This window comes from Tachypleus tridentatus, chromosome 9 (assembly GCF_004210375.1).
Source record: "Tachypleus tridentatus isolate NWPU-2018 chromosome 9, ASM421037v1, whole genome shotgun sequence".
Lineage (NCBI taxonomy): Eukaryota > Metazoa > Arthropoda > Merostomata > Xiphosura > Limulidae > Tachypleus > Tachypleus tridentatus.
The window spans coordinates 132,015,595-132,027,703 of NC_134833.1; the positions used below are offsets into that span (position 1 = coordinate 132,015,595).

The 12,109-nt window shown below is 29.4% G+C and overlaps 1 protein-coding gene across 2 annotated transcripts in view; it reads left to right on the forward strand.

Annotated features, from left to right (window-relative positions):
• Positions 1-12,109, forward strand: part of Als2 (Amyotrophic lateral sclerosis 2) — an 86,274-nt gene that overhangs the window by 40,835 nt on the left and 33,330 nt on the right. For both annotated transcript variants that reach the window (XM_076457327.1, XM_076457328.1), the window contains exons 10-15: positions 1,113-1,241; positions 1,862-1,932; positions 2,504-2,570; positions 5,677-5,879; positions 6,691-6,852; positions 10,147-10,313. In XM_076457327.1, the coding sequence (XP_076313442.1) occupies positions 1,113-1,241; positions 1,862-1,932; positions 2,504-2,570; positions 5,677-5,879; positions 6,691-6,852; positions 10,147-10,313 (799 nt within the window). The remainder of the gene's footprint in view (positions 1-1,112; positions 1,242-1,861; positions 1,933-2,503; positions 2,571-5,676; positions 5,880-6,690; positions 6,853-10,146; positions 10,314-12,109) is intronic.

Genomic DNA, 12,109 nt, shown 5'->3' on the forward strand with positions numbered 1-12,109 from the left:
CTTTAAAATAAAAAAAATATCCCTTTTGCATTTCTTTTTTTAAAGAGTATACTTCTGCTGAAACTTTCCTTCCCTGCTGCTCAGTAAAGGCTGGTTTATGTGATTACATTATTGAGATGAGGTGCTTTTGTATGTAGTTCCTAGATGGAGGGCTCGTAGAAGTTGGTGGAGAAATTTGCAAATTAGAATTTGCTTAAGGCATTTAAGTGGAAGTATAAAAGACTGGAGCAAGCATTCTCAATGCTTAGGTGGGCAAAGAATGGTAACTCTGGAGTTCAAGAAATAGCTATAGTGTCAGCAGAGACAAGTGTTATTGGAAACACATTTTTAGTTCAGGAAAATGTTTACTTGTGAGACAGACAGAATACTTAAGATGCAATATGACTGAAGTTTTAGTTTAAGTGCATTTTTATTTTGTTAACAGGTTGCACTGTTTCATGACTTTCACTGTTAGAAAACTTGCATTGTTTGCTTTCCTGGACTGGTAGAAAATGTTGGTGGTAACTGTTGACATTGGAATGATTTTCAATTGAGCTAGTGCATATGTTTTTCATAAAAATTTTGGCATTATTGCTTCGTCTTCATCACAAATTCCATTTTTTTAGGAGGATAAAAATCCCATAACTCAGTGTTTGATTTTTTAAGTTTTAAAGCTTTGTTAAAGACTTATTAATTGAAGTAGAGCAATATCAGTGGATACAGGACAATCACATGTCCCACATGTAGATTAATGTTTGCGATGAAACTAAAACATGTTGGTGAATGTTACTACCTTTCAAGTCTAGTAATTTCGCTGCTTCTTATGGTAACAGTATAGAATTTTCAAAAGAGAAAGAAATGTATTTTTGAAGTTTTTAAAGCAAGAATATCATTCATTAATTGTCAGAAATCAATGTTTTTATATTTATGGTTTACGTAAAAAGCAAATATTTACATACACACTGCTTCAAATTTGCTTCATTGTAATAGTTGGATGTCATATATTAAAAAAATTTTCACCACTTATAACACATCATGAAACATAAATATATAGCAATTTGACCAGAATTTTTATTTTAAAGATTAAGAAATTTTGAGCGCATTTTAATGACATTATTTTCTTACAATGTTAGGATACTTTTCGTATTGCATCTCGTAGACTTGTGCGAGAAAGCAAATCTCATCCCTTATCTCTTGTGTCATCTGGAAGGTTTTCTACACATTCATTCATCTTGTTTAGTGATGTTTTAGTTCATAGCTATGTGAGTACTTTGTTATTTTTTTTACTCTTTTGAGCCTTTAATGATTTGTTTAAAAAGTTAATAGATTCTATTTTAAAACTTTCAGATTTTCTTGTTTTTACACAATTAAAATTGTAACAAATAAAAAATACTTTTATTATAAACACTGAATTGTTATAAACTATTTAACATCTGAAGAAAAGAAATTCCATAAAGTCTGTAAATAAAAAGCCCTATGTGTTATAATATAAAAGCTGGAAACATAAGTTCTGCAATTTAAATATGGAAAACATATAAGTTATGTTAATTAAAAGCTCAAAATCCACAAATTCTATAAATAGAAAACTGAAATTCTAACAAGCTCTAAACATCTAAAACTGAAAATCAACTGAAAGCCCAGAATTATAGCTTAAAGCCCAAAACATAAAAATTGAAGGTAGAAGGCTTGTAAGTTCTAAAAACTAGGACAACATCCACAAGTTATTTTAATTGAAAGCTGAAATCCTGCATGTTCTGGAAATTGAAAGGTGAAACACACTAATAATTTGTCTCTATTTTCTTTCAATGTATTTTTTAACTTAATAATTTCACCTCTTTCGTATATAAATGATCTTCAAGGTAGTTGTTTTATTTTTGTTTAGTTTGGAGGTTTCCATAGTCATGCATTAGAGACTGTTTGGGTAGAGCCACTACAGGATACAGAAGTTTCCCAGTAGGCATTATTATATTAAACAATTATTTATGCAAGAAAGTAAGGCTTTTTAGCCCCGTTTACTGTAATTGTGAATTACTTCTCTGGTATAAGTGGTGTTCTATTCTTTAAAATAATGTTTAATATAAAATTATACTTTAGTGTAACATTAAGAAACTTCATTAAAAGTTATAAATTTATTAGTCAATTTCCCCCAACAGGAAGTTTTTTTGTGTAGTTCCTTTTATTGATGGTATTTTAATCATTTTGTATTTTTTTTACATATGATTTTTGGATTCATTCTTCTTTTATTTCACCCTCTTTTGTATTTAGAAACAAACTTAGACAATATTGTAAAATTAAATTTTAGTTTCCATACATACTGTTAAAGAATTATGTTATACCTATTTACTTTAGTTAATAACTGTTTCATAGAAGAAAACTTGTTTTTAAAATTGAAGCACAATTTGTGTCAGTAAAATATTTATACTTCTTGCTTTCTGTATGGTGATTTTTTTGTTTTACTTGGAATACAGTACATTAAGATTTATTAAAGTAAATTTTAAAATGTTGTTTCCAATTTATTTCTTAGAAATGCTTTTGTGTTGACAATGCCAGAGGACACACTGAATCTAACCTGCTGTACCTCTAGTGAAAAGGTTGGTACTTAGATAGTGTTGTGTAAATGTTATGTGAACTTTTGCTGTTTTAAAATATTTATATTGATGAAAAAAAGTTTGTTATTCAGAAGATATATTCCAGATATTCTGGTTATGAGAAAATTGAGTTCATTATACATTCAACATGCGCATCAGAATATATAATTATTAATACGTATAAAAATAAACTCTATATATGTTATACTTGTTTCTACTACATGGGAAAAAAAATTGAAAAAAAAGCATTTGGAGTGATTCAATTTATATTTTCAATGTTTCAATGTATATTTCGTAGTGTACTTAAAGGAATGAAAATATTGTTTGTGTAGGTCAAAGCTCTTTATATGAGTTGATTTCATTGTCACAGCTGTTATTTATATTGAGAGGTTAGATTTGTGAAAATAATTACTTTAAAAACTAAATTTGTATTTTATTTACTTGGTGATGTTTTGAGCGAATGCACTTTATCAAACGAGAAACAGTCTGTTAGTTAATCCCTCAGCATGGGCTCAGTCCAAGGGACTGACCTCATAACCATTATGTGCTAGTTATAGTTTTGTGCTATAACTTTGAAATTAATAACTGTTTTCAAAAACGTTGCAATTTACAGATGTGTGATGATTTTATTGCCTTGATATTTTAAGATATCCTACAGTAATTCCTGTAAACTGTATCTGAAAACATAATTTTCTCCATAATTTACAGATTTTTCATAAAACATCATAATACAATATATAAAAGACTACAACACGTAGATTTGGCAAAAATATTGGGACAAATAAGGATGCATCTTCATTTGACATCAGTGTTTTTCACTTTTCTTCAGTTTGTATTTTTGTTAGCAAATGTAATAATACAAATGTTTCTTGTGGTAAACAAAATAATTTGATCAAAGTACATTTTTTCCCCTTCCTCATTTGTAATACATCTTTGTGACAGAAAAAAATATTTTCAAATTCTTTGCAGCTGAATTATGGAAAATCCATTGTTGAAACCAAAACAAATTTTATGAAGTTTAAATTTGCAGGGCTGTGCTATCATTAAATGTTACAAGACTTTTGTAAGCAAAACATATTTCTTTATTACGTTTTAGGAATTTTAAAATAATATATTTTTAATCCTTTTTTCTTTTTGAATGTTGACTATCTGAATTGCAAAGTAATTTTTATTTTGAGATCAAAAGCACTTTTATGCATCAGAAAAGTTTCAAACTTCACATGCAAACTCTTTATAGCCTTCATATAATTATCAAAAGTGATTTAAGAAAAAAATTGCATATTTTATTTGTTATTTTTCTATATCTAACTTCTATATGTGTTTGGTCAATTTGACCAATCTTGTAATCACCATAGAAAAGTAGGAAGTAAATACAAATTATATTTTTTTATTCTATAATGATTGAAAATTATAACACAAAAGGTGTTTAGTTTAAGTGGGTTAAATCTCGTGATACAGTACATTTATTATTTGTATAAGATTAATCTTTCAGCCATACTTGGATAAAATTACAGAAGTTGCAATAACACTTGCATTAATGTTACTGTATCCAAGAATATAAAACTAAAATATAATAGTGACCTGTCTTGGCTGTATTCTAGTAGTTCAGTATTTTGTAAAATAATCACATATCAGTTATTTTTCTTAAAACATGGAACATTAAATAAAGAAGTACAGCAAAACAGTTACCTCTTCTAGTTACAAACTTTGTACTTGTTTCCTGCTTGCTGTAGGTTGCTAAGCTTTATCAGATTTTGCACATGGAGGATGTGAAACAAAATTATTTTTTTAAGGTTTTATATATACAATTTGGAGTAACCAAAAATCATAAATTACTATATCAATACACAGAATTTCACCTATAATTTATCATATTCAGTAACTAAGCTATGTTTGTGTCTAAAACAAACTCATAAAGTTTGATTCCATTAATGTCTTACCATTTGGGCCTGGCATGGCTGGGTGGTTAAGGCACTCGACTTGTAATCTGAGGGTCACGGTTCAAATCCCCATCACATCAAACATGCTCACCCTTTCAACTGTGGGGGTGTTATAAGGTGATGGTCAATCCCACAATTCATTGGTAGGTGAGTAGTCCAAAAGTTGGCAGTGGGTGGTGATGACTAGCTGCCTTCCCACTAGTCTTGCACTGCTAAATTAGGGATGGCTAGTGCAGATAGCCCTCAAGTAGCTTTGAGTGAAATTCAAAAAACAAACAAAACACAATCATTACCATTTGAAATCTAGTATTAAAAGAATGAGTTTGCTGTCCATGTACTTCAAAATGACTGAGAAAGCCACTATGGAGATATTCTGAGCTGTTGCTTGGTTATGTACATCATTGGGCAATGTAGGTTTATGTAACCAATTATTTTCAAAAATTGAAAGGGTGGGCACATGGTCATCTTGATTTATTCAATAAGTATATTAATATATCGGAAAATAGAAAAACATCGGAGGTTCTTATTTGAGATTCTGCCTTATTAGTATGTGTAATTTATGTATATAATTTTGTAAGATACCGTAGACTTCATATTTTGACATCATAAACATCTAATTTGAACCAATGCTGCATTCGATGTACCATATGACACACAAAAGTCAATATTTATGTGGGTTTTTTTTCAGATTTAATTTTAAATGAAGAAATTAACTAATGTATCGTACTAAAATTAGAATATGAATCTAAATTTGATACCAAACGTAATGATGTTCACTCATAAAATAATAGTTCAGTGAAACTTTGAATGCAAGTCAAGAAATGCAATGACATTTTTTTTTTTTTACCCACAAACCTTTTCAACAGAGTTAATTGGCAGGCTTGTTTCTGCCTTGAAAAAAAAAGTATTTGCTTGAAATGTTGGTAAAAAGAAATAAAATGATGTATCTCTAAAAATATAATGTTTGTTTTATGATGTTTACACTTTTCTACTTTGTTATTTGTATCAGGTGTATTTTGTACACAACCTCATACACAGATTTAACTATGATAAATATATTGGAGATAATATAAAATAATGTCATTAGAGAAAGTGATATTTTAATACTATGTCATTTATACTGTTAAGTTTCTTATGTCTTCATCTTGTTTCGTTTTTTTTTTTTTTAGACGGGCTGGATCTGTGCCTTGAACAATGCTATAAAGAAAACACTTGATGGTCACATAGGCTTAGCAACAAGAGGTAATATTATAAGCATGCAACGTTTAACACCTCCTTTGGCAAGACAAGCAACTTACACTTTTGTGAAACACCCTACCTACAAGGATGCCACTTATACTGGGATGTGGTTTTGTGGCAAGATTCATGGACCGTGAGTACCTTTTCAGTGATAGAGCAAGACAAAATACGCGAGAGATTTCAGTATCGTGTCAGAAGTGTTTTTAAACTTTATATTTACAAGATCTGTTTCAGGTTTTCATTAAGTTAGGATTACCACTTGGGCTTTTACATATATGATAAAGTAATGAACTTAAGGAAATTAAGTTTTTACTTCATTTTGAAATAATTCAATAGCATTATGTATGAGAAGTTTCAAGTGCATGTGTAATATACTGATGAAGAATATTCAGAATTTGTCTCTTTGATGGATTGGAACATCATAACAATGAGTCTGAAGATTTAACTTTTGTGGGTGTGGAATTCAGAAATACTAGTGAGAAATGAAAAATTATAAATAGTAAGATTAGTAACTGAAAAGTGTTTAATTTGTGAAATATGTCTGTCCTGGTGTGGTGGGTTAGTGTGCTAATACTATGAATCTGAAGTTTCATTGTTCACATTCCATTGCTTTACAAAATATGCCTTAGATTTTGGTGGCAGTAGGTGCTCTGTAAGATGACAGTCCACTCCTACTGGTTTAACTCAAGAGTTGATAGTGGACTATTTTTTATTATTTACTTTTCCTCTAGTCAATTAGTTCAAATTTAGTGTTTTGTGAATCTTTATACAAATATTCTAAAAAAACAACAACTAAGAAATTGTAGAATTTGTTTCATTCGGTCTTTTTCCACTTGAGTTTTTAGAGTATGATGCTAAGCAATCAAATAAAGAACTAAATTCATTCTAGAGAAGGAAAAGCTAAAATGTCTAGAGATAAAAGATTTGACTTTATGTTTCTTTAGAGGCAAATTGATTTTTGCTGATGGAAAAACCTATGTTGGAAAATTCAAGCACAGTATTCAAGATGGTGAAGGAACTTATACAATACCTTCAGATGATGGTAGAGAGACAGTTTATGAAGGCATGTGGAAAGAAGGCAAGCTGAATGGACTTGGTTGTGTTAAGTATGTGAGAAAAAACAACTTTTAACTATGATCTTTTTCTTGAGTATCATTGAGGAGAAGGTTATGGAAAATTTCCAATAACAAAAGTTGTAATTTAATGTTTTTTTAAGAGTTGGTTACAAAAGACTGAAAGAGAGAAATGTAATGATTGGTTTGAAATAAGAGTAGGGTACATATGCTGACCTAGTGATATTCATGCTGATGATGTGCTAACAAGTCCAGTTAAGTATTTTTGACTAAAATGTTTATATACTCTAAAATTTAGTTTTTGCAGCATTTCCTTATATTTCGTTTATCTACAATGTTAGATTGCATTGAAAGAAATATGCAATAGATCCTTTGGATAAAAGTTGCTTAAGTTGAAAGAGCTAAAATCAGGTGTCCTAAATTAAAAATTTTTATATTTTGAGATAGAACTGCATGGTTATTGTATTTCCTCTTCTTAATATCAAATAACCTTGGCTACAGGAACAAAAAGTGTGACTGATTTTTCAGTAAAACAGCTTTATTTGTTCTTGAAGCTGGTAAACAGAAGCATTGTGAAAATTAAGTAAATCAGCTTGTGAAGGTATACCATATTTTGTTCTCATTTTTTTTATAACTCCATTGTGTATTACATTCACTCTAGTTTAAGAAATAACATTACTTTTAGAATTGTTATTCTTTAAACTCTTTTTTGTAGCAGTTGTACTATATTAATATTTATGTAATTTCCACTTGCACCACTGTACGGTTGTAGGTTGTCTGTCATCAGTCTGTGGACATTAAAATTATATCATGTAAGGGATGCTTAACATTACAGTGCAATTTGTACCATCATGATCTTAGTAAAACAAGCACATACCATGAATCACATGAAGAATTACACAGTCTGTAGGCTGTGGCACAGCATAATATTTAAACTTCAAGAGCAAGAAATAAAAATATTTGTTACACTTAATTTTGGTTTTATTTATTCTTGAAACAGGACACTTTCAGAGACCCTGTGGATGCACATCTAGTTTTTTTTTTTTTTTAATATTAAAGTAATAAATTTGAGGCTTGTTTTATATACCCATTTTTTATACAATCATGGTGAAATTGAACAGTTAATGAAAATTTATTGTTAGTGTACATATAATAATTTTAAACATAAACACTTTTGTTAACTTAGTCATGGTATAAGTTCAATTAAAAAATATTAAAATCAGAAATGTATACAGGCAGTAAGCTAGTTTAGAGTTTCAAATGTTTAAGGTTTTTCACATGTATTGAAACTACTTTGGTAGCCAGGAGTGTCTTTTAAAGCACTGAATGTTAATTTAACCATATTTGGACTAGTGTGAAACATTCAGATGTGAATGCACATCTTGACACCAAATTTTGAGATTTAAGTATTAAATCTAATTCTAACCTCACATAAATATATTTTAAAATAGATACTTTGTTGTCATGAAATTCACAAAGAAAAGGAAAAAAACAAACTTATATTTGTGAACAGTTCCAAAGAATCTAGCCTATCAACTGAATTTATCAATTTCTTTTTAATTTTGGTCATTCCTAAGTATATATTTATATTTGTTAAGAAACCATCATCCCTTAAAAATTCATTTCTTGTTTCTCGTGGTTTTCTTTCTCTGTAGCCTCCAGGTGCTCTGCAATAAAAGTGAGAGCTTATAATGATAAATATTGGGTTTTGATACTTGTGGTGGGCAGAGCACAGATAGCTTATTTTAACCTGTTGACTGCCAAGTATTTCAGCTGCTACGACAACTCCGAACCAAGTTCAAAATACAACTCTAATGCTTCTTCATTTTGTAACTTTTTCGTGACACCATTTTGGATCGAAAGTGAAACAATTTGTAAGTAGGTCAAATGCATGTCTTTAAAAACACATTGAGAACACAGTATTGAGAACGAATTAACTTGTCCATGGCACTGTGTTACAGAACGAATTGGACGAGTTATCTCGTCTACAGCACTGAACAGGTTAAAGCTAAGTAAAAGACAAAAGAACAAACCTATCTACATCAGTATTCAGTAAATAAGTATTTGTAGCAGTTGAAATATTGGCTACTTGAAGCTGTGTTTGTGTGAACAAAGTATTTTTGTGTGAGGTTTACAACAGTTGGTGACAAATGATTGATTTGGAATTTGTTTTATAATTTTTTTAAATTAATTTCACTCCTTGAAAATGTTTGTATTAAACTAAAAGGTAAAAGTGGTGTCACAATGAAACATGAGGTCCTTGGTCCCTGATGGATCTTTGTCAATTTTTGCTATTTTGTTTGACTTACATTGTTTAACACTTAGAATGTGGTGATTGTGTCATTTGGGAAAAGAAAGTATCAAAATAATCATGTTACTGAATTCCAAGCAAATTGAAACTGATTGGAGGTATAACTGCAGCCTTCTGATTAGTAATAAACAAATTGTAATTCCAAGATAGGTGGAAATGTTTGGAATGTTTTTATGTGTTTTTAATAGTGTCTCACTAGATACTGTTTAGAAAGTTTGCTAAGTTTCATGTAACTTGATTAAGTAATTCCACTGTTAAGAGGAATAAAATTAGGGGTTATTGTTCTGTTTTCTAGTAAATAAAGGCTTAAAGGTTTGCACTTCAGAATAAGAAAGCTACTCCATTGAATATGATGATTGTTGCTTTAAAAAATGAAGAATTAGCTTATCTTTTACTCTTCTGTAAAATTCTAAGTTGAGACTTAGAACCATTAACTACTTGGATGAAGTCATATAGACGTGTCTGATGAAAACTTCAGAGAAACCTCTGCTCTTGAAAGATGAAACTGACAGGTTCTTGAAGGAGTATGAAGTTATTGCAAGGGTAAATGCAAAGGAGGAAATTTGATCTTGAAAATATATGTTAACCTATATTATGCTTTAACTTTTGCTGAGGAGCAAACGTGGCTGAGCGTTTGTAAATTTATTATAGTAAAAGTTTGATCTGATAAATTCAAGCGATGTTTATAGTTAGACAAAACATTTCTTGAATAATATAGCATATAGAAATATTTTCCAAACATGTCTGGAGAACTTCCAATGTACTTGAAAGAAAAGGCCTAGTGATAACATAGAATTCAAATAGAAGTGCTAAACAGTTGTTTGTATAAGATATTTCACAAAATCAAGGTTTACTGTTTAATTTTGCTTTGATACACTTACTTTTTTGTAACTATGTGATGGGGAGAAAGTAAAGATGTCTGAACTCAAACTGGAAATAAATCAGCTGTGTGTTTTGATGAACTTTTTTTTCCTCACAACTGAACATTTAATTCTTCAACTGTATTTGTTATTCAGGTATCCTAATGGAGATTCTTATGAAGGGTACTTCAAAGACGGCATGCGCCATGGACACGGCATTTTAAAACAAGGAAAGTTTTTGTCTTCTCCATCCTCCATCTATATTGGTCAGTGGTCTTGGAATCGACGAGAAGGTTATGGAGTGTTGGATAACATTCGTGGAGGTAATAACATTAAATAACCCTATGTCAATGATGATGTTAAGATGTAAATGTTTTACAATTTATTTTAAAATTTAATTAAAGGACTTTATTGTCAATGTATGTGATTAAGGTTGGTATTAAAGCATAGTTTATTAGTCAAATGTTTATTACCCAGGTTTTAATTTAAAAAGGAAATATTTAAATATATTATCAGTTTGTATCTCTAAAAGGCTAGTAGGGGTATTAGAACTTTTATGAAAATAAAGTAGAGAACAACACCTCAATTTTTCTGTGTCATATGATGTATTTGTGTTCCAAATTAATTATTTTCAATTTTTCTTTCTACCCTTGTGTGATTTTCTGAATGATCAACTAATGAGAAACAAATAATATACATATTTACAAGCCAGAATGTAAATTTAGAAACCACAATTTTGCTTTACTGAGATATAATAATAAATATCAAACCCACATGACATACACACCCTTCCCATATTGTTTTATTTGAAAAAATATCATTCATTCTCTGTTATATTTCTGTTAGTTTATTCATAACCAGTAAAAAGGGCAGCTTTTTCTTCAGATATACTGTATAGTACTTGTAAGAAGATTGTTTATAATCACTGTGCTCAGCTTTTAGCAGTTAACAGAATTATTTCAGTTTTTGATATATTTTTTATCTCTAAAATTGTGTATTTGAAAGGAACCTTAATGATTTTTGTGGAGAATCAATATAGTATGGAAAAAACTTGTGCTAAAATACACTTTTTATTACAAATTGCTGATGAAGTGTCATCTCTAATGCATATTCAAAATTTCATGTTTTTAGGTATATTTTGTATTTTTTGGGAAAACTAACTAAAATTTAAAAATTGAATATTTTTAGGCTATATCACAAAAGTACAAAAAATGAAACAATAACAGCATCAGCTAAATGCATCACATGATTTTTTAACCTTGTTGGTTTATAGATCTAAAGGGTATTATAAAGTAACACTATTTAAAGCAAACTTGTGTAAAAAGACTAGAATGCTGAGGCTATTTTAGTAAGTAATTGTCTGGTGTAACCTTTAGTCATTCTAGAAAGAAGGAAAGGTGGTATTAATTTTAATAATGTATTAATATTATGTTTTTATTTTCTTTCTCCTTTTTGTATGGACAATTGGAGACAATATGAATAGATATAATATAAATGTTTAAGAAGTTATGAAATATATAAAAACTGTAAGTGTAAAGAAACATTTTCGTTCTTGGTATGAAGATTACCTTTTATTCAAACTGATTTAGTGGTCAATCAGAATACTTTATTAAAACAAAATCTGTTATTTTGTACACAAACTTATAATGATTAACAAAAGCTTGTCAAATTATGTGGTGTTACATTTAGTACATTCAGTTATGTATTTTATAACAGGTTTAAATGAAAACAAAGTTCCTGAACAGTTTACCATTTACTTTTTTATTAATGTTAGTTTATTCTCAGGACACATATCTGTGTTCTTATGTATACAACAGTCTGTTTTGTGTACTGAAGTGTTTGTGTATATTTAGATTCATTGTACAATAAGCATGTGTGTGTGTGTGCCTGTGCATATGTACAGTAAGTCTGATGTTAGTAGCTGTTGAAAGTGACTTGTTAGTGTATCCTAAATATAATTCAAGAAGCATTACATGCACTGCATATTTGAAATTGTTTGTGTCATCTTTGGGTAATTTGTGATGAAATATTAGATGGTGAGTTATGCCTCTGTGTGAGTGTATGTATTTTAATGTTCAAAGCATTACATTCCATAGCTAAATTTTTCAGTTTAATTTTC